At 51.0% G+C, this 27,939-nt stretch overlaps 1 protein-coding gene across 3 annotated transcripts; it reads right to left on the bottom strand.

Moving 5' to 3' along the window:
- Positions 1-27,809, bottom strand: CEP250 (centrosomal protein 250). Of its 3 annotated transcripts, none has more exons than XM_048322005.1 (31): positions 27,693-27,809; positions 27,038-27,094; positions 26,272-26,354; positions 25,539-25,704; positions 24,744-24,850; positions 23,239-23,466; positions 22,556-22,652; positions 21,977-22,075; positions 21,062-21,223; positions 20,577-20,755; positions 19,917-20,099; positions 19,643-19,787; positions 19,220-19,366; positions 18,818-19,048; positions 17,183-17,376; positions 16,695-16,822; positions 16,335-16,504; positions 15,420-15,599; positions 14,676-14,810; positions 14,256-14,399; positions 13,519-13,799; positions 10,300-10,459; positions 9,411-9,723; positions 8,890-9,017; positions 8,515-8,635; positions 7,764-7,918; positions 4,299-6,815; positions 2,507-2,662; positions 2,003-2,116; positions 1,788-1,838; positions 1-777 (listed from the first exon to the last, which is right to left on the bottom strand). In XM_048322005.1, exons 1-31 carry the CDS (start codon positions 27,807-27,809, stop codon positions 487-489), a joined length of 7,239 nt encoding a protein of 2,412 aa, XP_048177962.1. In that variant the 3' UTR covers positions 1-486. The 3 variants fall into 3 exon arrangements, with proteins under 3 accessions (XP_048177962.1, XP_048177963.1, XP_048177964.1); XM_048322006.1 differs by having other exon boundaries at positions 2,507-2,659; XM_048322007.1 differs by lacking the exons at positions 27,038-27,094; positions 27,693-27,809 and having other exon boundaries at positions 26,146-26,349.
- Positions 27,810-27,939: the final 130 nt, after the last annotated feature.

Genomic DNA, 27,939 nt, shown 5'->3' with positions numbered 1-27,939 from the left:
TGCCAGTGAAAAATAATTTTCTTCTGAAAAAAATTTTATTAAAAAAAATTTAAAATGTCTGGCTCTAGGAGATGCTTGCAAATGCAAACACCACAAACACTGTTATGTTAATTGTTTGTAGCGCAGTCTTTGTGTCCTTTTGAGTAGCTGCCCTCAGACAGATGCACTCACAAGTCTTACTGGTGAGGGATTATGCATTTCTTGTTTGGGCTTCCTTCTCCATACATCATTCTCTCTCCTTACCTATGTCTTTGTTCTCACATATTCACAGTTTGTCCCCAGAAATCATCTGCTTCACGAAATAATGCTTCATAGATCCTAATCCTCAACATAAGGTGAGGTTTGACAACACCAGCTGAATGTGAGATGAACAGATGTAAAAGGCAGGGAGTAGCCCTGCCCTGAGGAGTTGATCCCATTTCTCATATCCATGAGCTCTTTGTCTTAGCAGAAATCCTTCCATTCAAATGGAGACCAGAGGTGCTGCTACCTCAGGTCATCATCGCTTCTGGCAGGTCTGGCTCTTGGATGCTTGGGATGTCTCTCCAGAGACTGATGGCCCAGGGATGTCTGTGCAGAGTTAAGGCTCAGAGACTGATCCAGCTTCCGAGTCTCTGCTTCCAGAACAGCAGCTTTGGGCTCCTTGAGCACAGCTGCAAAGGAGCAGGACAGCTCCCGGTGAAGGTCTGACAGCTCCTGGCTGGTCCTTGCACACCTCTCAATGTAGTTCTGCCGGTGCTGTTGGTCTTGGGCCAGCTGTGACTGCAGCAAGGACACCTGAAAGAGGCAGAAAGCCCAGCTCAGTCAAGCCCACGCGGGCAGGAGCATCCGCAGCCCCACGGTACCGGCTGTGGGGGCAGACACAGCCTCCAACTCCAGCCCTCACCAACACTCTGCCCCTGGGGAAGGGGAAAGGAACAGGCTCCCACACTGCCCCTGAACGGAGCTCAGATGATCAACAAGTCCAGTTCACGGCTGGCAAACCCTTCCCTCATACAACCCTCAGCCACCACAGGTCTGGGAGAGAGAGTTCCGACAGGATTTAGGAACCCAGCTCTGATTCCCAAAGCACGCATTCGGGCCACTGACCCCTTTCTCCACGGGCTGTGCCTCAGCACGAGGGCTGCAGCTCCCCTGAGCTACCGGAGGACTCTTCTATTTGAGCTCCTGGACAGGCAGCTGAGGAACAGGGAGCAAACTCTCCCTCTCTCAAACTTTAGAGTATTCCACACAGGAGCAGAGCACAATGTGGGCAACAAAGCCCAGTGGAATAATAAGCCTCTGGCATTGCCTCAGATCCCTGGATCTCTGCTAAAATGCAAGCTCCACTGTTACGGAGCCAAGAGAAAATGGAAACAGGCAACAAAGGAGAACATCCTGGCCCAGACTGCCCAGGGAAGGGTTCAGAAAACAAGTAGCTGTGGGGCTTCGGGCCACAGTTTAGTGTTGGGATTGACAATGCTGGCTTAATAGTTGGACTAGATGATCTCAGAGGGCTTTTCCAATCTTAAGCATTTTATGATTCTATGATTCTGGTATTTTCAGATGATTTCCAGTGTTCTGAATTTCATCCTATCCCTCTCCCCCACTGCCTGATCTTTAGACAAGTCAGAGGTAAGACCAAGGCAAAGGATGCTGTTTGGTTGTTGCCAACAGGTGCATGACTGACGATACCTGCTGTACTCACTTCCTGACAGCCAAACCCAACTTGGGCTGCAGCAGCAGGCACAGTTGTGCCCATTAGTACAGCCACAGCAGCCTTTGATGGGAGTTTTCCTACTCCTCACCTGGTTCTGTAACTCAGCTAAGCGCTGACTGCAGTGAGCATGAGACTCCTCCTGTGAAGAAAATGAAAGGATGGTTTTTCAGTCTGTTTGGTCATGGCCACGGGCGATATTCAACTTCTATTAGGTCTCTACTGTAGGGCTGCTGCCACTGGGATTTCCCATCATTCCTCTGTATGACCAAAGCCTCCTCACACCAAAGAAAATGCTGTTCTCACCTGTCCAGAAGTGGGCAACTTGTGCTGCTCAGACTCAGAGAGAGAAAATCCACAGGTATTGGGGAGTAATCGACCCCTAAAACATCTCTTCAGTTTCCTCCGTTCGTGTTCCACCTGCATGTTGGATGGGAGAAAGGGTCACAGAAACCTGTCAGCAAACATGGGGCAAAAGGACCTCTGGACATCAAGGCGAGGAGATCTCTGCTCAGAGACCCTCAATTGCACCAGACAACACTGGGGGCAAAGAGCTCTCGCTGGGGGCTGTGCAGGAGAGGCCAGTGTGTGTGCGGGGACACGGGGCCAGGGAGGGAGGCAGCGGAGTGAAGGTGCCTTTGTGAAAGCCATGGGCTGCCACAACAGAGAGAACAAACAAAAGGGTGCACCCACAGCAGGGACAGGGAGAGGCAAGGAAACAAGCAGAGGACTCCAGAGCACTGCCTGGGCACACGTGTCATGTTCCAGAGGAGCCTGAGGCTCTGCAGAGGCAGCGAAAGCCCACTTTACCTGCTCGAGAGTCCCCCTGAGTTCAGTGTTTTGTTGCTTGAGCTCCACCTTTTCATCTTCCAGCCTTGCAACTGCTCGCTGCAGACATTCGAGGCTCTGCAACATGAGTCTCTTCTCAGAGAGGCATGACAGCTGCTCCCCTTCAGCAACAGCCTGCTGGGCATTCAGAGAGGAGATTCCATGAGCTGATGCTACGTAAAGGTTAGAAGGGTGTTACATTATCAATACGATCAATACATCGGGGAGAGTGACCACAAGAATGGACTGGTCCTTCTTCTTAGGTCCTTCTTCTCCTCCTTGTCCACAGGCCAAAACAACACACTCTAGGGGCCCTCCTTCAACTCCCGTTGGGGAATTGAGTAGTTTGTTCTGGATCTGCTTCCCGATAGTTTTGTTCAGTGTTCCCCATTCTGGTTTTGAGACACTGGAAGCACTGATTTCCTATCCAGCCACTTCATGGTTTTACAAAGTTCTCTTGTGTCTCCACCTCCCTCTCTCTCAGCCATTTCTTGTTGGTTGTGAAGACTTACACATTTACATCTTCCTCTCAGGGAAGTTATTTACCATCTTTGGTTATCCTCTTTGACCATCACTGTAAATTCTCTTACCTACAGTTCTACTCTCTGTCCTTAGGCAACCAACCATGTGCAAGATGTGGGTGAAGCATGTACTTCTGCAGTGATAAAACTATGTTTCTGTTCTCTATTCTCTTTACCTGTTACATCCTCATACAGATCTGCTCATTGAAAATATCATGTTATCAATCAGGCCATATGCACTGCTCTGAACCTAGTCAGGAGCCAACTCCCCCTTTGTGCTTTTCTTCATGAACTGCTCCTTGGAGCACCTATAAATGTAGTCTTGGTATCAGCACTAAACCAATCTGTGTATGCAACTGCATTACCTGACTGAATGCTCTTGCATACCTGACCTACATGGATGTAACTAAAATCTCCTGCTCTTTTCACATTTCTTACCCTTGTCACTTCTTTACTTCCCATCAACACATCACAATACTTGTCAGCATCCTGATCAGGCTGCAAGTAGTATTTCCCAAGTCATAAGTAAATGTATAATGCATAAATACAGTGTTTTCTTAGTGCACTTTTAACATGCCAATATACTAATGAATACTAGAATATAAGCAAATTCTTGGCAAAGCTGCAGCACAGGCCATTGCAGCTGTTCCACTAGCAGGACCTGAATCAGTTCACTTTGGAGAAATACACACAAATTTGCCTCCCATGATTTTTGGATGGCAGTACAAACAATGTCCTGAATGCATAATTAAGCATTTAACCTGACCAGGCAATGATAGAAATCCCATTCTTTTAATATGCTGAAAAAGAAATCTCCATCTCAGGAAGCATCCTCAAAGCTCCAGCAGTGCAGCTGCTCTTCAGCCCTCGCTACAGAACTCTGCTCACTTCAGTCCATCACTCTGCTCACCTGCTCCATTCCTTTCCACACCAAATCCAACCCCCACCTGTTGCCTCCCCTTGCCTGGGCACGGGAGAAGCAATTCCCCATGCCCAGCTTTTGGCCTGGAGCTGATTTGAACAGCAGCTCCAGAGCTGCATCAGTCGTTCCAGGCGTGCCAGCAAACAATCTGGCAGCCAATGGTCTCTGGCTGGAGCCAGGCAGACACACAAGGCTGCCTGCTGCAGCCCGGGCTGCTTTGCCCAAGCAGGCCTAGACGGACAGGGATCTAGAATCCCACCTCTTCATGGGAAACTTCATTGGAATCACTGAGAGACGTTGACGTGGACTGAAGATCAATGCCAGTGCCTACCTGGGGATGAAATCGGTCTGTGTCTCTCTCTGAAACCATTCTCTGCAGGATGGTTATTTCTTTCTTCAGATTCCCATTGGCCATTTTACTTTTGCTAAGGGCAGCGCTCAGGACTTGAGTGTTCTCTCTCCATTCATGTTCTCTGCTTTCTCTCTGATTCAAAGCAGCAGCCACACACTCCAACTCTTCACCACTGGCTTCCCTCTCAGCTTCCAACTGTTGGGGTATTTCCTTCTGCCTTTGCAAGAGATGGTCTCTCTCCTGGAGAATTTTCCTCTTCTCTACTTCCTCTTCCTCCCATTTTTGGAGTTCTTGGATTTGTTTTTTTAGGGTTTCTCCTTCACCTTTCCATCGCAAAGCCAATGTTAATTCTTTCAGGAGTTCACTCTGCTTCCTAAGTTCTTGTTCTCTCTCTATCAGAGTCTTTTTTAAATACTTGATTCTGTCTGTCTGGTACTTGATCTCTTTATCCTTCTTTGTCAGAGTCTGCTGAACATGCTGGAGATCTTCCTGAAGACCTCTTATTTCCTCTTCTAACTGCTTTTGCTCACTTTGAGCCTTGATCTCTCCTTCTCTCTCAGGGAAGGCTTCTTTCAAGAGCTCTTGCTCTCCACCATGTCTAACCTCTTCATTCTTCTCAGTTAGCCTAAGCTGGAGATTCTGCAAAGTCTTCAGTTCTTCTTCAAGGTGCTGGAGTTTTTGCCTAAGAGTGTCATTGTCTTCATCTTTCTTCCTCACCAGTTCCTCAAGCAGAGTCACTTGCTTCTGGCATGATGTTAGTGCTACTTTCACGCTTTCTTCACGAAGCTGGAGTGTGTTCATTTGCTCTGTCTGCTTGAGGAACTCCAAATGGTTCTTCTGCAACATCTGGCTCACTTTGTCTAGATCCTGCTCTAGACTTCTGGCCTGCTTGCCTGCCACCTCCTTCTGCTCTCGAAGGTCCTGGAGATGCTCTTGCAAAGACACTATCTCTTGATCTCTAGCTTCAAGAGAAGATTCAGCATATTCTAGTTTATGCAGTATGGCTTTAGTCTGCACTGCTGTCTCTTCCTTCTGCTGTTGAAGCTTTGTGATAGCCTCCTCCAGAACCCAAATCTTTTCCTCTTTTTCTTTCAGAGTCAGTGTTGTTGCTTGGAAATTTCTTTGCTCAGCTTCATGCTTTTCCTCCTTTTCCTTGCATGCCTCACATTGCTTTCTAAGGGACAAAATTTCCTGCTCTTTTTCCTTTAGTTCCACTTGAAGATGCTGCAGAATTTGCTTCTGCTGTTCAGAGTCTTGCTTTTCTTTTTGGAAGGTCTCAATCAGTTCCTTCTGAGATTCAATCATTAAATCCTTTTCTTTCAGTATTGTCTTAGAGTATTCTAAGTCTCTGTGCAAGACATTCATCTGTTCTTCTGTTTTTTCCTCGTAGCTCCTTGTTTGTTGCTTTTGGATGTCCATAAGTCTGTCTTTCTCTTTCAATGTTGCTAAAGTCTGCTCCAGTTGGTCACGTACAGTCCTTAACTGCATTTCCATGACTTCTTCAACTTCCTGCATTTGCTTTTGTTGTGACTCAAGCTCTTGATCTTTTTTAGATAAAGAAAGTGTCATGATTTCTACTTTACCAAGAAGCTCTTCCAGATGCCCATCTTGCTGTTCCTTTTGCTGCTGCAAGAGCCTTAACTCTTCCCTTTGAGTGTCACACTCACTCTCTCTGTCCTTAAGAACAGCCCTCAGGTGTTCAAGGCTAGCATTTAGAGATTTCACGTCTTCTCTCTCCTTTTCCAGTTCTTGAATCTGCTGAGTCAGAGAAAGAAGCTCCAGCCTTTTCTCCTTCAGGTTTCCTTTCATATCATCAAGATCCACAAGCAGATTTCTGACTTGTACTGCACCATGCTGTTCTAGAATCATTATTTTCTCCTCCTGGAATTTGATCTCAAGGTGTCTCTCCTCCAGCTCTTTGTTCATCCTGCTGACAGCAGAGTTCTGCAATTCCAACTGCTTCTCCAGCTCCCTTATCAGTTCTTGCTGGGATCTGATCTCCCGATCCTTCTCTTCCAGCTCTTGGGTCATTTTGCTTAAAACAATCCTTTGCTTTTCTTGCTGCTTCTCCAGCTCCTGTATCTGTTCCTGTTGAGATTCTGTCTTCTGTTCTTTCTCTGTTATGTCCTTAATAACCTGATTAAGAGCAGTTTTATGCATTTCTTTCTGCTTTTCCAGCATTCTCATCTGCTCTTGGTACAACTTAATTTCTCCCTCCCTCTCTGACAGGATGTCAGTCACACGAGTGAGATGCTCCTGCAAAGCTTTGGTCTCTGCTGCCTCTTTCTGAAGAATCTCCATTTTCTTCCCCTGGTTTTGCAATTCCTCATTTTTAATTTTTAACATGGACAGTGCATTTTGGAGTTCTTGTTCAAGGGAGTGATTCCTGTCTATTGCTGTATTTGCCTGGGTTTCAGAAGCTGTGACTGATTCCTCCAGAAGTTTTATCTCACACTCTAGTTTTTCTTTATCTGCCTGCAGCCTGTCCTGTTCATGCTGCAAAACAGGGAGAAAAAGGGTCACTCATTCCCTCTCTGGGTTTGCTTTTCATACCAGATCGGGACTCCTGCCACAGGCAGGCAAAGGCTGCCCCTCTCTCTCTGCCTCTCGGGATGCCTCAGACCTTTGCTGGGGCCACCCTTGACGCTGAGTCTTTCCCAGCTCACTCAGCCCGTCCCAGCTCCCTTTCTGCCCTTCCCCGACCTCTTGCAGCTCCACTCGAGTGTTCCTTTGGGGAGCAGCTGCCAGAACTGCAGCCAGGATTCCAAGCCCATGCTAAGCAGGATTTAGGCAGTGCCTAAATGAGGATGTGCTCTCCATCAGGGAGAAAGGGAAGAGCAAACACCCCCAGCAATTCATTCCCTGCAGTTGGGCTGACAGGAGTGGTTTTTGAGCTCTCCTGTGTAGAGTTTCCATGGCACCATCCCCGAGAGCCCCACTGCCCTCTCTTGGAGCAGCAACGGCCACATCAGTCTGTCATTCTCTGCTGCCACTCAGGACGAGTTCTCCCCTTGCAGGCACACGTCCTTATCTGCATCAGCACTTTGCTTTTCTCTCTTTTCTCCCCACTGGCTGCTCTCTGATGGCCAAGGCCAAACACCTTTCTATTAACAGCAAACTTGGCCTTCTCACCCCTCGTTCCAGGTCCAGGTATTTGAAATCTGAACGTGGGTTTGGACACGAGGAATTGCCCAGACCATGCAATGTCCATAGAGCCAGTGTGGACATTGAGAACTACAGCTTGTAGGGCACAAAACTCCAGCATGGAGGAAAACCAGCAGCCTCAGCACTAACTGGCTTTGACATGACTACGACATCTTTTCCTCCTTATTCAGAAGAATGCAATTTGACAAGTTCAACTGCAAAGAGGTGCTCCTTAGAACTATTAACACAAGGGCCAAACATAGCTAGGAAATGGCCCTTCATGGCATCTGCCGTTCTCACCAGCACATCCTTCCTTTCCTTCTCCAGGCTCTCCAGTTTCCTCTGCAGAGATGCCACCTCCTGATGAAGAGTCACAGCCTCTTCCTTCAGGGCAATGGCCTCTTTCTCCAGGGCAGTTTCTCGAGAGGTCTTCTGGTGTTCTGCCCTCCACATCGCTGCAGCAGGAAGGAGAAGGAGAATGAGAACAGCAAAGCAAAGGCAAACTGATGTGCATCCTGCAGGGACAACAGCACTGTCTTCTCGGCCCGCCTGTGTTTGCAGGCCCTAAGGCCACAAGGGCTTCCAAAGCTGACAGAAATGAAGGAGAAAAAAGCAGGAATCAAAGGGGCAAGGTTCAGAGGAATAGGAAAGTGTCTTTGCTCTTGGGCTTGTGCAGAGTGAGCAATCCAAGAGAGACAAAGGAGCGGGGATGCCTGTGCAGCCCTGCTCCAGAGAGGCCAATAGCCTGGAGGCTCTGGCAGGGCCTGGAGTTGGGGGGAATCGAGCTGAGGCATCCAGCTACAGCTCCTCAGCACAGACACAGCACCTGAAAGGCACCACCTGTGCACGGGATCAGCCATAGCACAGCCAGATGGCACTGCCAGCCACGGCATCTTTCTCGAGAAAACGCTTTCACTGGCACTGGATGGATAAATCTCCTGCTGGTTGTTCTTCCCCTCTGCCATCTCTGGGCACTTTTCCTCTGCATGGGATCAGAGATCCCTGCTGGTGAGACAGGATGGAGCAGTGGGTGCGAGAGGAGAAGCTGTACCTGCTCGAATTTCATCCAACTGTTTCAGCAGCTCCTGATTGCTGGCTCTGAGATTGTCCCTCTCAGCCTGCCCCGTGCCCAGCTCCAGCTCCAAGGTCTGTATCTTCTTCCTTGCATCATTCTGGAAGAGGGAAGAGGAGCAGAATCACCTGTCAGTGCCACTGCTGGCAGGAGACAAAGGGCTACAAACACTAAAGCAGAAATAGCCCAGGTGGGAGAGGGCAGCTGGACCGTACTGGTAGATGTGATCGTGATCCTCCTTCCTCCCCATGCCAGTGAGACAACCCCCCTACAAGGACTGCCACCCATCCTGGCCTTGGCACTCTGCTTGTCCAGCATCCCAGCAGCAGGACAGGATTTCTGGGTGCATATTACCAGATCTTTCTGGGAATGCTCCAGGTGCTGCTGCAGGTCTTGCAGAGCTGCTGCCACTCTGTCCACTCTGAGCTCTGCGGGGACATCGCCATCCTGAGAAGCACTTAGGCCCAAGACATGACCCTTTTCTGAAAAGAGAAGACATTCTGTTTCAAGATTTAATCCAGTGGTCTCCAACAAACAAGGCCTCTTTCTACCTAGGAGGAGGTGCCTTTGTCATTGTCCTAGAGCTCGCCTTGCAGCAGGATGTGTGTCACAGGCTGACGTTATTTTGATGACCACTAATGTCAGCACTGCCCCAAAGACAACTGCATGGGCCCTGTGGCTTGACAGGACTTGGGCCCTTCTCCCTTCTGACTCTGATCATTTCTCTACATACAAACATGGACTTGTGTCTCTGCAGGGAGACAAGACTTCCCAAGGCCTGAGTCAGCCTGAACTGACAGGGTGAGTGTGTCATACCAGGATGACCCAGGAACCACCCCCTCGCTCCACCTGCTCTCCCAGCCTCCCACACTTGCCTGAGCTCCAGGTAACCAAGTCTCTGCTGTCCCTGATCATGTGGTGGAGAACCAGGAGCAGTTTGTCCAGCTGGGATTGAGTTTCCTGGTGAGCACCACTGGCCTGTTGACACTTTGTGGCCAAGGCCTCTGCTCTGTTCTCAGAGCTCTGGAGCCTCACACGCAGCTCAGACACCTCAGCCTCCAGCACCTGCACAGAGTCCCTCAAGCTCCGTTCTCCTGCTCGGGACTCCTCCAGCTCCTGCAGCAGCTGCTTCTCTCGAGTTGCCTGGGTAGCCTCCATCTCCAGCACTGCCTCCTGCAGGGCCCGCATCTGGAAGATGGATGCACAGAGCCTCAGGGACAGGGCTGCTCCTGAGGCAGCAGAGCAGGCAGTAGAGCAAGCAACAAAGGAGAAATGACTTCAGGCAAAACCACGCCCAAAACAGAAGGCACAGAGCCAAGGATTCCAATGGAAACAAATGTCCTGAAAACAGGGAAAGGGAGCCAATGCGCATCCTTGAGGCTGCAGCTCTGAACACCGGCTGAACTGGCTGCGGTGGAAGTGCCCTCCCCAGCCTGCCATAGCCACGTCTGTGTGCCCACATTGCTCGGTGCCCAGCACAGGCACCAACTCCATCTGGGACAACACTGCTAACAGAGGGATGGAGAAGCTCCAGAGGAGTCTGCTGCTGCTTCTCCTCCCACATTTCCTGCTGGGACCCGGGAGAGAACGGGGGAAAACATCGGCAGCAGACACCAGATCCAGCCTTGGCCTGTGGGTGCAGCAGCACCCCGGGGCAGAACACGGCAGCAGTGGATGCTGCCGGGAGGGGAAAGCAGTTGGGGCCTCCAAGCCAAAGGTGATGATGTGTGTCCCAGGAGAAGAGGATGCCAGGGCACAGATTACCTGGGTGTTGAGATCCAGCAGTTCTCTTCTATGTTCTGAGTGGAGCTCCTCAGCCTGGTGAAGAGCAGAACGAAGCTGAGATGCCTGATTGATCTGGGCCAGGTTCTTTTCTTCCAGGGTTCTGAGGCTCAGATCCTTCTCTTCCAGAGACAGAGTCAGCCTGTGGAGTGAAGCAACAGATGGCCATGAGAGACATTCATGTCCCTTGGGTGCCTCAGAGTGGGTGGTGGAGTTGACCACTATGTGAGGCAACACTTGGAACGTGTCAAGCCCTGTCTTGGGGTAGATGATGAGCGAGTCCAGAGCTTACGAGTCAGGATAAAAGGACAGACAAGTAAGGGTGACATTGCTATGGGTGTCTGCTAGAGGCCACCTGAACAGGAGGAGAAGTGGATGAGGCTTTCTACAGGCAACATAAAGCAACCTCAAAGTCACAGGCCCTGGTTCTTGTGCAGGACTTCAGCTTCCCTGCCATCAGCTAGAGAAGCAACACAGTCTGGGATGTTCCCGGAAAGCATCGATGACAACTTGCTGTCATGGGCAGTGGAGGATCCCCCAAGGAACAGCATGCTGCTCAACCTTACCCTAACAATCAGGGAAGGCCGTGTTGGACATGTGAAGCTTGGGGTCAGCCTTGGCTGCACTGCCTATGAATGAGATTGTGGTGTTCAGCTGGGGGGGAGGACAAAGCAGGGCAGCAAGCAAGATTACAACCATGGACCTCAGGAGAACTAACTTTAGCCTCTCCAGGGATCTTTGTGAAAGAAGCACATGGGAACAGGCCCTGCAGGGTAAAGGGGTCTAAGTTGATATTCGAGAATCATTTCCTCCAGGCTCAACAACACAGCATCCTAGTGAGCAACAAACTGGGCAAAGAGGGCAAGAGATCTGTGTGGAGAAGCAAAGAACTCCTGTCGTTCCTCAAGCGCAAGCAGGAAGCTCAGGGCACTTGGAATGAATATAGACAGATAGTCGGAGTAAGTAGAAATGAGACAAGGAAGGCCAAGGCCCACCTGAAACTAAGTCTGGGCAAGGATGTCAAGGACAACAAGAAGAGCTTTTTAAAATACAACAATAACAAAAGGAAAACACACAAGGACCATGTGTGTCTGTTCCTAAATGGAGCAGAGACCCTGGTAACAGAGGATGCAGAGAAGGCAGAGTTCCTGAGTGCCTTTCTTTGCATTGGTCTGTACTGAACAAGACCAGCCCTCAGGGATCTCTGGCCCAGGAAACCAGGCTAAAGGCCTGTTGGAAGGAAGACTATCCCTTGGCAAGACTTTCCTTTCAAGGAGGACTGGGTTAGCGACTGCCTTGGCAAACTTGACACCCACAAGTCCATGGGCCCTGACATGATGTGTCCACGAGTGCTGAGGGAGCTTGTGGACACCAGAGAGAGGCCACTCCCCATTATCTTTGAAAGGTCATGGAGATCAGGAGAGGTGCCTGGAAGCTGGAAGGAAGCAAATGTCATTCTGGTCTTCAAAAAGGGCATGGAGGAGGACCCAGGGAACTATGGGCCTGTCAGGCTCATCTCAATCCCTGGAAAGGTGATGGAGCACCTCATTCTGGAGGCCACCTCTACCCACATGGAAGGACAAGAAGATGGTCAGGAATGGTCAGCATGGATTCACTAAAGGTAAATCATGCCTGACCAACCTGATTGCCTTCTACAATGAAACAACTACCTGCGTGGATGAAGGGAGAGCAGTGGATATTGTCTACCTTGATTTCAGCAAGGCTTTTGACACTGTCTCTCACAACATCCTCCTGGGGAAACTCAGGCAGTGGGGGCTGGAGGAGTGGACAATGGGCTGGACTGAGAACTGGCAGAAGGGTGGAAGGCAGAGGGTTGTAATCAGTGGCACAGGGCCTCGTTAGAGGCCTGTCATTAGTGGTGTCCCCCAGGGTTCACTCCTGGGCCCACTATTGTTGAACTTGTTCATCAATGACTTGGATGAGGCGGCCAATGGCTCCCCATCAGGGTCACTGTGCATCCCCTCAGAGGGATCTCAGCAGGTTGGAGAGATGGGCAGAGAGGAACCTTCTGAAACTCAACAAAGGTCCTGCACCTGGGGAGGGACAGCCCCAGGCACCTGCACAGGCTGGAGCCAACCTGCTGGGAAGCAGCTTTGTGGAGAAGGACCTGGGGGCCCTGGTGGACAAGAAACTCCCCACGAGCCAGCAGTGTGTCCTTGGGGCCAAGGTGGCCACTGGGATCCTGGAAAGCACTGGGAAAAGCATTGCCAGCAGGTCAGGGAGGGGATCCTGCCCCTCTCCTCAGCCCTGTGAGGCACATCTGGAGTGCTGTGTCCAGTTCTGGGTTCTTCTGGACAGGAGGGACACGGAGCTCCTGGAGCGGGGCCGGCGGAGGCTGCGCAGCTGAGGAAGGGACAGAAGCATCTTTCTGATGAGGAAAGGCTGAGGGAGCCGGGGCTGCTCAGCCTCGAGAGGAGCCCCAGCTGAGAGGGGCCCTCAGCCCTGGGTGTCCCTGGCTGCAGGGAGGGCTCAGGGCAGGGCCCGGGCTCTGCTCCGGGGCCCGGCAATGGCACCAGAGCAACGGGCAGGGCCTGAGCCCAGAAAGTTCTACCTGGACAGGAGGAAGAAATTCTTTCCTGTGCAGTGACCGAGCACTGAACAGGCTGCCCAGGGAGGGTGCGAAGTCTCCCTCACTAGTGATATTCCAGAACTGTCTGGACACAATCCTGTTCCACGTGCTCTGGGATGACCCTGCTTGAGGGACGGAGGTGGGACCGGATGAGCCACTGTGGTCCCTCCAACCTTACACATTCTGTGATTCGGTTCACCCAGCTTAGATAACAAATCATGGGTTTAACGTGTCTTATGCCAACAAAAGGCATCAGGCTGCCAGGCTGATCCAGATGCCAAAGGCTTCAAGTTACAGGACCCAAGGCGGAGCTGCTGGATGTGTCCAGCTCCTTACACCGCAGCTTGGGCAGTGTTAGCACACCCACCTCACAACAGAACACACTCCCAGAGGGAAAGAGCTACTCCAAAAGCCTTTGTCTTCAGAAAAACTCTAACTGAAGGCTTGAAAGAAAAGAAAATGAAACACAACATCCAGACAACGAGACGCGTCTGCACGGAGAGTTCAGGACTCTGCCACGTAGGAGATGCTGCCAGAGCCCCTGGCAGGTGCAAAGATGGCAAAGAGGGAATCCATTCCCACAAGGCAGAGTCCCACAGGCTTTCATTTACCTGGCTTTTTCCTTCTCCAGGGCGTCCAAGGAAGCCCGAAATCCTGAATTTTGGCGTGCCACTTCTTCCCATTGACTCCCTTCCAGCTCCAAGTTCTTCAGGTGCACTTGCAGCTCCTTGTTCTGATGTTCTGCCTCCTCCAGCATCTTCTGGAGGTGCTCAACCTCCAACAGCTTCTGCCTTGACTGCTCCTGGGCCTCACTCACATCTTGCTGGGCTCTCTGAACAATCGTTGCCTGGGACTCTCTGGAGGCTGCCAGCTGAGATGTCAACTCTCCCACCTCCAGTCAAACAGAACAAAGCAGTCAGAGGCTACAGCCACAGCCTGTCACTGCCAGCCACAGCAGAGGCTGTGAGAAAAGGCAAAGGCCAACTTTCCATTTCTCCCTGTCCTCAGAGCACCAGATTCACAATGCATACACACAACTTGTTTCAATCTCTACATGGCCCACCAAGGGCACCTGAAAAAGCACCTCCCACACCAAGGCTAGCAAGAAGAGGCCAGCAGGAATCCATGCTGATGGTTGCTGGCCAACAGCCCAGAGGACTAGGCCAGCTGTCCAGGGCAGCAGCTGAGATTCAGCAGAGCACTGAGGGTCCTGCAGAGCAGCTGCCAAGGAGCCCAGAGCACGAGGCAGCCCCAGGGACCACCCCAGCAGCTGCTGCTCTGCCATGGAAAAGCAAGAAGGGCACAGACCCCCTGCTGGATGCTGCAGTGCCACTGCTGTTTCACTCACCTGCTTTTGTAGAGCCTCCCTGTGCTCGAGGAGGAGATTCATTTCCTCTTTGATGCCTCGTAGCTCTTCCTTGTGCCTCTTCTGCGCTGCCTGGATTTCCCTCCGAGCTTCCTGCAGCTCAGCTTGCAGCTTTGCCTCGATGGTCTGGCAACAAAATGCAGAGCAGCTTCCTGGGACCTGCCCTCAGGCTCAGCTTTTCCCACTTGCTGTCTCAAAATCCCATTCCTTCAGCGACTTCTTTTGGCTTCTCTACCCAGCTCTGCTTCCATTGCAAGCCTTCCTTCCCGGGCCTGAGCTCTGGAGCTTGCCAGGCTCTCTGCTGCCAGGGCCTGAAGCAGCCCTTGCCTCCTCACTCCCAGCACCTGCCTTTTGTGCCCCTGCCACTGCCCTGCACTCTGTTCCCTGCCTGCTCAGACTTACCTGCCCCTTCTCTTGCTGCTCTTTCACCTCCTGCCTGAGCTGCTGCACCTGCTGGCAGGCTTGGCTTAGCTGTCCTCGAGTTTGGAGCAGTGTCTCTGATAAAGAATTCTTCTCCTTCTGCTTTTCCAGCAGGACCTGCACAGAAGGAAAGAGCAGAGGGCTTGACACTTGCCCTGCAAACTCTGTGTGCCAAGAGGCAAAGACTGATGGGCTCACGCGCTCTCAGAGCACTCGGCTGCTGCTCCCCTGAGCCACTGTCTGCCCTGGGGGGGACACAGCTTCCCACGAAGTGACTTAGAACACAGCCCAGGAGACATCTCTGGGTTGCTGTTCAGAAATACTCCAGGCGAGTCTTTAAAAAGATTTTTCTCTTGTCAGCGTTCCTGCTGCGCCCTCCCTGTGCCCACAAAAGAAAAGTCCTACAAACTCCGTTTGGCTATGGACACCGACCAGTACACACCAAAAGAGGACCCGTAAGAGAACAGTGCAGATCCTCCGAGGTAAGTCTTGGAAAAACAGAGCACAAGAGCAGCACAAAAATCCCAACGGAAAGCTGATGTTTCTGCCTGGCTTCCTAGGAGAGGGCTCATTCCTGGGCCCAAAGATAGCCCTGTTCACCTTTCACCTCCCCAAATTCAATGTAGAAGACATGGAGGGCATGCTCCACACAGCCCCATAGCCTGCCATCTCCCACAGCTCCAGCCTTGCAAAAAATCACACCAATTCTCCTTGCACAATCATTACCTCTCGCTTGGCATTTTCAAATCTAGTTCGTTCCTCTTCTCTTTGAGCCTGCAGGGTGGCAACTTTCTGCCTCATCTCAAACAGCACCTTCTCGTGCTCCTGCTCTCTCTCTGCCTTCTCTTTTCCCCATTGCTGCAGCGTCTCCTGCATCTCTGCATGGTGCCTTTCCCGCTCACTTGCCTGCGGAGGGGAGGAAAAATCTTCAAGTTGCAGTCCCCAGGCAAGCTCCTCGCTGAAAAACGTGAAGCTTCATCCCTCCCACAAACCCCAACCTGAAAAGACAACAGCACTGGCTCTCTGCTCTCCAGAAACCGTGTCCTGTCAGGGAATTTAAAAGGAGGCTCAGCAGGTGCAAGAATCACAGAACCATGGAATCATTTCTGTTGGGAAAGACCTGCACCAGCATTGAGTCCAACCATTCAGAAAAGGAGGTGTCACCTTCTGGCACCCTGATGCCCCAGTCACAAGCACTGAAGGACCGGGGCCTGTTCCATTTGCTTCCAGCCCAAAGCTAATCCCTCTGTCCACCGTGGGAGCACAGCAAGACAGGAACCGAGTTCCCACGCCTGCAGCCAGCAGCACTGTTGGCATCTGCTCCACGCTGGCATCTGCTCCGTGGCAGGTGGGACTCGGGGAAGATCCTGCCCTGGGCTGCCACGCTTTGGGTGGGCACTGCCCAAGCTGCTCTGGAACTCGTCTTACGCCCTCACGGAAGCCGTGGCTGCATTTACTGGCCCAGCACCATCCTGGGGGTCTTCACGCGCCTCCGAGTCCGAGCCGCCGCCTCTCCTGCCCGGCCCAGCAGTGGGAGGCCTCTGGCAGAGGATTGCTGCCCTTTCACACCCTCAGGCTCTGCTGATGCTAAACCAGCCCCCAGGGCCGGCTTGGACAATTCAGAAGCCTATTGTCACCTACCAGGTCTTGCAGGAGCTTGTTTATTTCCACCTGCTGAGCAGTTCCCTGAAGCCTGAGGCTTTCCTGACGCTGCTGCTCTGCCTGCAAGAGCTGTTGCGCTGTGTCTTCCTGCTCCTGCTTCCTGAGAGCTCTCTCTGCTTCCAGCTCACGTTGGAGGCACTGCACTTCTCCTGCAAACATGACCAACAGCAAGATTCAGAGTCTTTACTGCCTTTACTGACTCAGGCCCTTCCAGTGTCGGCGTAGGAGGGCCCTGCCTCCAGCCCCACCGCTCCTCAGAAGCCCTGCAGACAGAGGAGGCTTTACAGCAGCTTCTCTAGGCAGGGGCGGCACCACAAACAAAGCACACGAGGTTCTCACCTTGGAGCGCCTCCTTGGCCTGTGTGACTGTGAGCACTTGAGCCTCCAGATGGTTGCTGGTGATCTCCAGCTGAGATATCTGCTGCTGAGCAGCAAACAGGCTGGATTCCAGGCTCTCCTTCGCTGACCTACAGGTTGCAAATACGGAGAGACATGAGCTGCTCGCTCCTGATACTCCCAGGCAGTTATTCCAGGACAACGTGGCTCAAGGTCCCCAGGCCTGAGAATGCAAAATGGCTCGCATGGAAACTTGTACAGAGAAGGCCCATTTGTGCCATTTCAATAGCAAAGCAGGGCCCTCTGAGGGAGTGCCCAGGCCTTCCTTATGGCCTGGCACAGCACAGACAGCCCAGCCCAACGTGACCTCAACAGCCAAGTCTACATCTGAAAAGCACAGATGATAAAATAAACCCCTGCACAGTGCTTACCACCTTTATCATTACAGCCCTTCAGCCCTGTCCCGCCCAGGGTCTCCTCCCTGCCTTTACCTGGTCTCTGCCAGCTGCTTGGAAAGGTCTTGTTTGTGACGCTCCATGGCTGCCAGTCGGCCCTCAAGGGCAGCCTTCTCCTGGCCCAGCAGCTCCTTCTCTCTGCACACCTGGGCCAGGGCGTGCCCTTGGCCAGAGGATTCCTGGTGCAGCTGCTCCAGAGCCCTGCTCAATGACTCTTGCTCCTGGGAAACCTGGAAGCAGGACAAGGTACAGCTCAAGCCCTTCCTCAGGAGCCCTGTGCAGAGCCAGCCAGTGCCACCTCGCAGGCAGCCAGAGGACAGGGAGCTCCTGTGCTCTGGGCTCAAAGTTTCACAGCATCTGCCCTCTGCAGCTCCCATACCCTGGGCTGCCAAAAGCCTCTGGCACTGTTTCCTTGGAAGTGCTGTGTCAGGCCCTGCTGGCTTGCCTGGCACCAGATTGCTCCTTCCCAAAAAACATCCCTGCCCCAAATTCCGTGTTGTCACCCAAAAATACTGCATCTTCCACAACTGCCACTTGGCAAACAAAATGTCTATCAGGATCTATTCCAGTGCTGGGCATTTCCAGGGTGGTTGAGGAAAGCAATTTTGCTTGCTGAAGCAAGTGAAAATTCACAGGGTTTCTCCTTCTCGGACAAAACCCACAGCAAAGTGTCCCCTCCTCCAGTGTGCAAAGCAGCTCTCTGCAACGAGGGCATGCCTGGCAGGGAAACGGCTCTTGTGGTGAGCAGTCCTTTAGTGACTGATGGCAGTCTGGCTGATGTGGCCAAAGCAGACTCTATTTGTGCAGCAGTTCACACCAACAATACCATTTACTTGTCTTACACAAAGAAGGTGTCTCATGGCCCTTGCTGGTATTCAAGCCTGAAGACTGCACTGTGGTTTTGAGCTTTTGTCTTCAAAAGCAAAACCTCTGCTGTGTCTTTGCCAAACCTACCACATACTCCAGAACTGAGACTGTCTGACAGAGACCATCAGAAACAAACCCTTCTCTCACAGCTCTCCTGTAACACCCAATCCAAACCTCCCCTGGCACACTTGGGGCCGTTTCCTCTTGTCCTGTCCCTTGCTCCCTGGGAGCACAGACCAACCCTCACCTGGCTGCACCTTCCTGTCACAGGGAGTTGGAGAGAGCGAGAAGGTGCCCCCTGAGCCTCCTTTTCTCCAGGCTCAGCCCCCCTCCCAGCTCCCTCAGCCGCTCCTTGTCACACCTGTGCTCCAGACCCTTCCCCAGCTCCAGTCCCTTCTCTGGACATGTTCCAACTTCATGACAAAAAGCATCAACAGAAACATGCAGACCTGTTTTTTTGTTTCAGAAAAAGGATTCAGAGCTACACAGTTTGATTCTTTTGCCACATCTTTTGCCACCCACTCAGATTCATGGACAACACAATCATCTCCTTGCAGCTGATCAAGAGCCAAAAAAGAGGCCAACAGAGGTGAACTAGAAGACTCTGTAGAAGCAGGGGACAACTCCGAGAACTGCAGAACAGCTCTGCAAGGCACCCATACATTTTCAAAAACGAGCAAACAAAGTGACTTCTAGTACTACCATGTGTCCTCTCAACAAAACCACTGCAGAATCCAACAGGTAAAGCTTTCCTCATCCAAGCAGCCAAATGTCCACATGGATGCACTACATTTTTGGTCTCACCTGATGGAATTTCTCCTGGGTTTCTGCTTTCTCTTCTCCCAGTGTCCTCAGCTCCATCCATAGCTGCTCCTGTTGCTCCTCTGCTTCCTTCAGCAGCTGCTCTAGGCGGGCTTTCTCTATGCAGAGCTCTTCATTTGCTCTTTCACAGAAGTTCAGCTTCTCCTGCTCAGAGATCTTTTCTCTCTCCATCTCGTCCACTTTAGCAGACAAAACTTCCTTCTCTTGCTCCAGCTACAGTCACAGAAGCATAGAGGAAATAAAGTACAGGGAGAATTACTATGAAAGATTGGCTCAGACACAAAAGGAACAATGCCACAGTCAGTTGGTCAGACTGTCCCAAGGCAAGAAGGCTGAGAAGCAGCTGCAGCTGGAGACGAACACCTGGCAGTATCTCTCACTCACCTGCCACACATGTTTGTTCAGCTGCACTTTGTCCAGTGCAAGAGCTTCATTGATGCTGCTCATCTTTGCTGCTGCAGCCTGTAGATCAGTTTTTTCAGCATTCAGCTTGTTCTGAGCTCCTGTCAGCTCTGCCACTGACCGCTCTGCCTGGAGAGGCAAAAGAACAATGGGACAACAAGAGCAGCAAAATCCCAGACTGCAAGCAGCAACTCCACCTCCCCTGTCTCTGACTTACTGCCAGGGCAAAGCTCCCAATAAGCTCATGGGGACCAATGACCCCAAAGAGCCTGTCTGGTTGGATCACCATTTTTCAAGAACAACAACAGTGTCCCTCTCTTCTACTGCCAGAAACAGCATCTGGGCTTATCTGCCTGGTACAACTCCCTCTCCCACAGGTGCTGCCTAGGAATAAGGTGTCCATACCTTCTCCAGAGCCACAGCAAACTCATCCTTCTCTTGCTCCAGCAGATCCTTCTGAAGCTGCAATTTCTCCAGTGTCTGTCTCTTGACTACCAACTCACTCTGCAGTAATGAGTGTTTTTTCTCAAGTGCAGCCAAGTCCCTCACTCTGTGAGGAGGGGAAAGAGGTTTTTATAGAAAAACAGTCTATGCTACAAGAGAGGAGCAGGCACCATTCATTCCTTTACACTGGGCCTCCTCAAGCCCAGCACTGCCCAGAGGAAGCTTTAATACTCACAGAAGCTCCTGCTCACGGCGCGCTCTCTTCATCCTCTCCTGCTGCTCTGCCTTTTCTGCCTGGGCTGCCTCTTCCTTCAGCTGCAGCTCAGTGTTACTCTGACGCAGACATGAGGCTTCTCGCTCCATTATTCCAAGCTGTTGCTGTAGGTCCTCCCTAGTTTTCTCAAGGTTTTCACAGTCACTGCAGAGACAAGGCTCAGTCAGAAGAAGGAAGAGGCCTGAAGAGCCATCGATCCCATTTTCAACCCTCCACGATGGAGCTGGGGGCAGTGGGCTAAAGAAGACCTTGCTCTTTCCCTCCCAAGGAAATCCTCCAGAGGCAAAGGGAAAGGAAGGCAGGATTTTGTCTTCCTTCAGGGAGAAGCAGTGGCTGGACAGGGGCACCCAAAGAACAGAATTCAGGGAAGCAGCACAGTGAGAGGAAGGAGTATTCGACTCCAACATCGCTGTGCATCTCCCAGGCAGCCTTGGGAGTCACAGTAGAGCATGAAAAGCCCTGACAGGACGATGCTCGAGAGCCACACTGAGGCCTACACATGGTAGGGCAGGTGAGTTCTTCGCCCAGAACACCTCTGAACGCCCAGACCTGGACGCAGATTGCCTCTGGAACGCAGGAGGAGGAGGAGGAGGAGGAGGAGGAGGAGGAGGAAACACTCACCTTCTGAGTGTTTCTACTAAAGACTGAAGGTGCTGTTGGTGGCTGCTGGACTTCTTGCAATTCTCCTCCAGTTGCTCAAGCCTTTGCTGCACCTCCCTGCACTTCTCTTCCTGATGTCTCTGCTGCTGCAGCAGGAAATTGTTTGAGTCCTGCCTAGCAGAAAGCTCTTCTCTCAGGGCCTGCAGGAATGAGCAGGGAAAGAGCACAAATGAACAATAAGGAGCAGGGAAGGTGCTCCAGAGAGCTGGAAGAAGCAGCTAGCAGAGACAGCTCCCCTGAAGGCAAAAGCTGTGCTGAGGGGGTGGGCATCAAGGAGAGAAAAGCAGTAGAACACAGAGCTGGGGAGACCAGCAAGGCAGTGCAGGACCATGAGTATGAAGGTGAGAGAAAGCGCCTCAGGTGGCTGAGGGAATGGAAAGGTGTCGAGCTGAGCAAGGCCTCAGCACTGAGCCTGTGGCCACTGGGGAAGACACAGAAGTTCTCACCCGTGTTGCCCCTCGCATCCTTGCCAGTGCTTCCAGAACCAATCCAAAGGCATGCCCTGTATCAATAGATCTTGGAGCTGAGAAGATGTCTCCAGAGTCTGCATGCAGGGAACTGTCAGTGCAGATAATGCTGACCATGCTGTCACTGTCGTCTAACACCATCTGAAAGCCCACATCCAGCTGTTAGTCTTTGCTCCTTTTACTTGAGTTTCTTTATCTTGTTCTCCTTTTCCTCCCATTTTATCCTGGAGTCATCAAAAACTCAATTCTCTCATTTCTTCGGTCCACAAAGAAGGTTTGTCCCTGTGGCTACAAGTACTCCAGGGATTCCTGAATACAGCTACTCTTCACAAGTGTGAAGGGGCTGGAGGCTGCCCGAACACTCACTTTCTTGCAGCTGTGTAGAAGAGCTGACAATTAAACCCTTCTCTGTTAAGAGAACTTTAGGACTAAGTTAAGGTTACCCCTGAAAGTTGTGATTCTGGGGAGATTATAACGGTCAGTGAACACAGAGGGAAAGAGTAGAGTTAGCAAATGTATCGACTGAGAAAGTGACCTTTCATAAAGGTCTGAAGAACAACAGAGTCATTGCTCAAAGAGGGTGGGGGAATTGCCCAAGAAACACTGGAATACAAATGTCAGGAAAACACAGTCTAAGAGAGACCTAAGTGGGGTGGTGAAGGCAAAGTTACTGAAACTTCTAGTGACTCAGCTGAATTGTCACAGGACAGCAAACTCACAAGCTGTAACAGGTTCTGTGTCAGAAAAGTGGTCTAAAAATTACACAGGCAATGGCAGTTAACACAGATACATGTTGTGTACTAACTCTAGTCCTTGGGCCAGTCTGTTGCCCTGCTCAAGTACTTTAAAATCAAATTTACAGGGATGTGGTCTCTGTACCAACTCTGTACTCACCTCAGTGATATTTTTTATGAGCTTTTGAAGGAAAAGATTCTCTTCTTTGGCACTGTTAGTCAATGAAGCTGCAAATTCTTTCTCTATCCAACCTGATTCCTGAGAACAGAATAAAGAAAGGGTGGGCAGGGAAGAGCTGCTCCCATCTGCAGCGTTGCCATCCTCAGTAGCATTGTCACACTGCTAAGTCTCAGGTCTAGTGATTCCAGTTTATTCCTGCCCATAACTATTCCACTTCTTCTTTGCTAAAACTAAGAGGACCAACAGCTAGTTTTTATAGACTGCTATTAAACTGTCAGTTCCAAGGAACTCTGATCCCCAGAGACCTGAAGTCCAGGCACAAAAGCATTGGTGCCACCTCTCAGAGGAAGACACCTGAACTGTCGGCAGTTCCTCTGCCACTGCCTGCACCTGGACTGATTCCACATCTGCCAAACATAGAAGGAGCACTTTGGCAAGGTGCCTGATGTTCCCATACACTGGGCATCTTCACCACTGTTTCTCCTGAGGAAGCCACACCTCTGTGTTCAGGCTGGAGAGCAAAGACTGGGCTATCTCCCAGGTAAAGATAAAACATACTAGAATCTCCACTGTGTCGTTAAGTGTTTTCATGGTCTTCTCCTTCTCCTCGTTCTGCTTCTGAGACTGTACAAGCAAGGCTGAGAGCTCCATCACCCTGAGAAGAGAAGGTCTATGTGCCATTCCAAAAGCTTTGCACACCAGCACCTGTTAAAGAGCCAAGCAGGTCCCCAAAGCATAGCAGAGAAAAGTTCAACCCAGGAAACACAGCAAAGGCAGCATTCATCTCTAGAGGTTAATAGGCTTGATGCTGCAAAATTGCACTTCTTGCCCCCAAGGCCTCTGCACTCAGTCTTGCAAGGAATTGTCAGCACCAAGGTGCTACAGTGCTCATGACAGCCCCAGGCAAATTCCTCCCAGATCCATCAGCACAGCCCTGAGTAGTAAAACGGTTGTACAAGAAACAACCCTCTTTATGTTGAACTAAGTTTTTCACCAAGAATCAGTTAACAGCAAAAGCACTATCAGAGGCCATCTCTCTTCCAGTCTTGCCTTACTTGGAAGAACTTCTGTCAGGCAGATACTTTTTTCCATCCTTTCTGTTGAAGGCAAGAGTTTGACTGGGGACAGAAGCAGGGCTGTGCAGAAGGGGTATGTTCTAAATGTGAGCACAGCCCAGCCGTGAATCCAAGAAGCTGCCACAAAAGATAAGGTTGGTAATAGCAAAGTTAGAACACCTTTACCTGTCCTGAAGCTCTTTCTTTTCCATGTCCCACCTGACTTGTAAGGCTATCACTTCCTGAGCTGTCTGGTTTATTTTTGGTTCCACTTGCTGCTCTGCCTGATCCTTCAGGACAGGTTTACCCGGAGTGATGGACTCCCTGAGCTGCACACAGGAGTTCAGGCGGGAGCAGTTTACAAGAATAGACCCAGAAAGCCTCATTTGTTCCGCCTTCAGCTCTGACAAATCTCTGAAAAGGAACCAAGAAAGAGCCACCGTTCACTCCACCATCTTTATCAGCTGACTCACTTCTGAAGCATGCAATCAGGCATCAGGAAGAGCTGGCAGGCAAGGTGATATCTTCATTGGGGACAAGTCATTCACCTGACACTTGGGGACCAGGACACATCTTGACAGCTGAGCAATGACTTTACCAGGTAATCAAGTGAGGAGTCTGTTTTCTCCTCAGATATAAGAAGTAAGATATGACACAGGCCAGAAGGCCTCAAGCACCTCTAATTACTCTTATTAACATACTCTAATTATCATTAATAGATATCAGGAATTTTACCAAGATCCCCAGCTTTTATACACTGTGCTCTTAAGTGCTCTGTTACCACTCCCACTTGGACTGCTAAGAGGCTCAAGACTATACTATAGTATATTATATTATACTATATAATAAAACATTTCAGGAAGGTGGTGTAAGAATCAGCCTGAAATGCTGTAACATAAAAGCACAAACAACACAAGGACTAAGTAGCAGGTCAGTCGGGCACTACACAATATGGAAGACTTATAATCAAATAAGACAAATGGCTGACAGTAACCCAGAGCTTGAAATTGCGTGCTGACACCAGAAGAAGGTACTATTATGGCTACACTATTTTTCTTGGTGTAGAAAGCAAATGGGAGAAAAGAACCTCAGAGAGCCCAAGAACAACAAAACAATCATAAAAAGAGGTATCAAACTAAGCAAAATAAATTGGCCAAATGCAGTAACAGAGTAGAGAAGCTATTCTTTCTCTCAACAATGCTGGAAGAGGAGTAAGTAGATACAGATTGACCAGAATAAATGTATGCTGGAAAAGAAAAGGGAAAAAATATGCATTAATGATCTTTCTCCTAGGAGCAGTGGGAAAAGAAACCTGGTAAGATTTTTTAAAGGCAGGTTTTCATAATTTTATGAAAGGGACCACTCTGTATGCTGCATGCACAGCTTCAGTGAGTCTCTTCCCAGGTGTCCACACATTCCAGTGCCTGTGTTCATATGCCCACACATCACCACAGTCATCACCTGCTCAGGGCCTCTCATGGCCCAAGCCCTTCAAGTTTATTTGAAAACCAGCAGCAAGTAACTCTTCTAAGAACAGCCCAAAGCATGCTGAATGGCATTGCTTCTGACTGCCAAAGGTGAAATCCTACCTCTTGCTGTAACTAATGCAACATCGTGGGTCAAAAAGCAGGACCTAAAAGCAAGCAAGCCACATTTTTTCAGCAGAAGATCTCGCCTTAGCTTCCACTCACCGGTCTGTGGCAGTCTTCATTTCCAGGAAATGGCGGCGGAAGGTCACCACCTGACGCCACAGGCTGAGCAGACGGTTATGTTCCCCCCTTAAGTAGTTGTCATAAAGCTAAACATGCAAAGACAAAAAGAAAAGCCAATTCAGCCTTCACTGTCACTGTAACATCTCTCAGATAGGAGAAAGTAAAACATCATCACCAGGTGCCCTTTAGTAACTACTGCACCAGGGGCATCAGGGACTGAAGAGGTACCACAGAGGCTCACAGCAGACCTGCCAAGAAGGGAACATCCATACTTCTCCTGTAGCAGTGGGTAGCAGCAAAGCAAGCTGATCATGATTCATCACCTTGCCTTGCAGAGGTGTCTCAAAGTCTCGGCAGAGGAAGACAAACACAAGCCCCTCCAAGCCAAGTGTCAGGCTGGCTTACAACAGCCAGTCAGTACAGGACACCTGTCTTGTTCTTCTGTTGGCCACTTTGGATCTGAACAAACACAGACTGGTCTCCCTTGGTCAAAACAAGGATTTAGGAAGTATTAAGGAGACAAGCATTCCTGTGACTGCCCTACAGAAGACAGTGCCCAGCTCTGTCTTCACGACCGAGCAGTGCAGTCACAGCAGGTGGGCATCAACCCCGAGCACCATCTGCTGACACTCCTCCCTCCCACACCCCTGTCCAGCACCAGTACATCCTCGGCAGAGCCACAACTTCCACACAGCAAGTTCTCTATGCCAGCAGCAGAACGCATTCCCATTCCCCTCTGGCATCACGGCTGCCATTCCCGTAGCTCATCCTCACCTCACGTTCACTGCGCCATTCACTCTCCTTCAACTCCAGCTCCTCCCGGGCCTTCATCCAATCCACCGTCAGCTTTCCAACATCTTCTCTGAGGGCGGAATTAACCTCGCTGGCTTTATCAAGGTGCTCCCGCAGGAGAGTGTTCACTTCTGCCAGATTCTCACACCTTGGAAAGAGAGAGAAACAGCAATGAGATCACTGAACAAACAGCTCTTCAGCATCCCTGTGATTTTCCAGCTCCCTCAACACTGACTTTGTTGTCTGAGAGGCAGTAAAAGCACTTTCTAGGGTTAACTAACATTTCTTTGTGATGAAAACCTCATTTGTTTCTCTGTGCTTTAAGCTTTCAATTTCCATCTATGATTTTGGTTTCCCCTTCAACCTTGACGATGCCCACAGGTAACAACTTGCCCCCTCTTCATGCTGATGGTCACTGGATATATCACCGTTCTCTAGCACTGTCCAGACTTACTCATCTACTGAACCACAGAATAATTTAGGCTGGAAAGGGACCTTTCACCCGGAATACACACACCACCTCCCCACTCAAAGCAGAGCCATTCAGCACACAGCACTATTACTGCACCACAGAAAGCAGATGGTGGACCTTTCTCCTGTCAAAGCAGCTTGCCCAACCGCTTCCCTTGGGGAGACCAGGTAGCATTGACAGGTTTTCCCTCACTTCCACGAGCATCCAGGATACCAAGTATGAAGAAACGCTTCTTCCTTGTACCTTTGCTGCTCCTCTTCCACCTGAAGCAGTGCTTTCTCCAGGCTGTGGTCTGCTGTGGCTTCCCACCTGCCTGGAAGGGATCCCTTTAAGAAAGGAAATGTTTAGTCAAATGCTGGTGTTTCCTTCACCACTGTCTGCATCCACCATTTTCCGGGTATCTCAGGAGCTCATGGCTTCTTCCAGGTGTAACAGTGTTGTGACTACAGGGAGGAAGGGATGGGAAGGGTGTTACTCAGTCTAAGCAGGTCTCCTCACTCTCCCACTGCTACGTATCCTCAGTTGATGACCTCAAGTGTTGACTTTGACTTGAAGCCTGGGAATGCTCTCCTATTCTCCTACTCTTTCGTTTCTAGGTTTACTTTAGCCATGAAGCAGAAAGAAAAGCATAGAGCCAGTTCTGTATATTGAACACCAGCCTTCCTGTCTTCCAAAATGCTGTTTCAACTGGTTATTTCTCCAGGACAGCTGCATCATGTAACACGCAGCACACTCCTCTCCCGAGACCCAGGACAAATGTAACTCCAATAAAGCACTCTTTCACAAAATCAAAATCCTCAAGTGGGTTTTCTGGACTGGCATTTCTGGGACTACTGACTGTTCTAAGAATGGCAACTGGACAAAACACTGATGAAAAACTCATAGCGCTTCTCTAAACCCTCAGACGGTAAAAATCTGCTTTCCCGTCATTGGCTTGTGGAGGGGTTTTATTGGTCTGCATTTGGGAACAGTAGATACACTCTCTTTAGTTCACAACCTGCACACTCACCCCTCCAGCTTTCACTTGCTGCTCCAACTCTCGACACCAGGTCTGGTACTGGAGTACCTGAATGGATACAGAGAACAAAGATGAGAGAAGCAGCTTGTAATAGACTCTGCTCCCCGTGCATTAACTTTTCACTGAGTCTGTACAACCCAAGCACAGTGATGCTGATACACTTAACAAGAAGTCAATGCAATATAGGGAAGCTTCACTTTAATATGACAGAGATTGAGGCGGGGCTTCTTTTAGACTGAGCGCTGTCGGCTCACCTGAGACAGACAGCAAGCGGAACGATGGGACAGGTGCAGGCAGCTCTGCCTGACCTACGGACCCCACGTACCCCCAGCCAACCTGTGGCTGTTCAAGGGGGTCCCTGAAGCGATCGAAATGAGTTTTCAAACTTGCTTTGCAAACAAACCGGCCCGACTCCTGCCCGGGACAAACCCTGCTCACGGGGGCGAACAGCAGCGATGCTGCAGGCACCGAGCTCAGGAGGGGCTCGGCAGCGAGACCGCGGAGGGACGGGCGGTGCCGGGGCCTCCCCGCCCCGAGCCCCGAGCTCGGCGCCGCCCGCCCAGGGAGACCCCGCGGGCTCCCGCCAAGTGCCCCCGGGCAGCACGGGCGGCTGCCGCCCCGCCGCCGGGCACCCCCCGCTCCTCACCTCGTCCTGCAGCTGCCGCACCAGCCCCGCCTGGCGCTGCTGCGCCTCCTCCGCGCTCCGCAGCCGCCGCCGCAGCGAGCCCGGGCTGAGCTCCCCGTACCCCGCACTGCCCGCCATGGCCAGCCCGGCCCGGCCGCTCCGCCCGGGGCTCTGCCCCGCCCGCCCCGAGGGTCCCGCCCCGCCGGCCGCGGGCGGAGCGGCTCCCCCGGCCCGCCCGGAGGCAGCGCAGGCTCCGTGAGGGGCGGCG

This window comes from Corvus hawaiiensis, chromosome 17 (assembly GCF_020740725.1).
Source record: "Corvus hawaiiensis isolate bCorHaw1 chromosome 17, bCorHaw1.pri.cur, whole genome shotgun sequence".
NCBI classification, from domain to species: Eukaryota; Metazoa; Chordata; class Aves; order Passeriformes; family Corvidae; genus Corvus; species Corvus hawaiiensis.
Note: the sequence above shows the minus strand (reverse complement) of the source record. Positions and strands in the feature narration are given on the sequence as shown.

Excerpts from the sequence above, each read along its gene's own strand:
- CEP250 (XM_048322005.1), bottom strand. The coding sequence starts at position 27,809 with ATGGCGGGCAGTGCGGGGTACGGGGAGCTCAGCCCGGGCTCGCTGCGG. Across the intron at positions 22,076-22,555 it reads ACGACACAGTGGAGATTCTA|GAATCAGGTTGGATAGAGAA; the intron begins GTATGTTTTATC and ends TTCTGTTCTCAG. Across the intron at positions 1,839-2,002 it reads AGTTGCCCACTTCTGGACAG|GAGGAGTCTCATGCTCACTG; the intron begins GTGAGAACAGCA and ends TTTTCTTCACAG.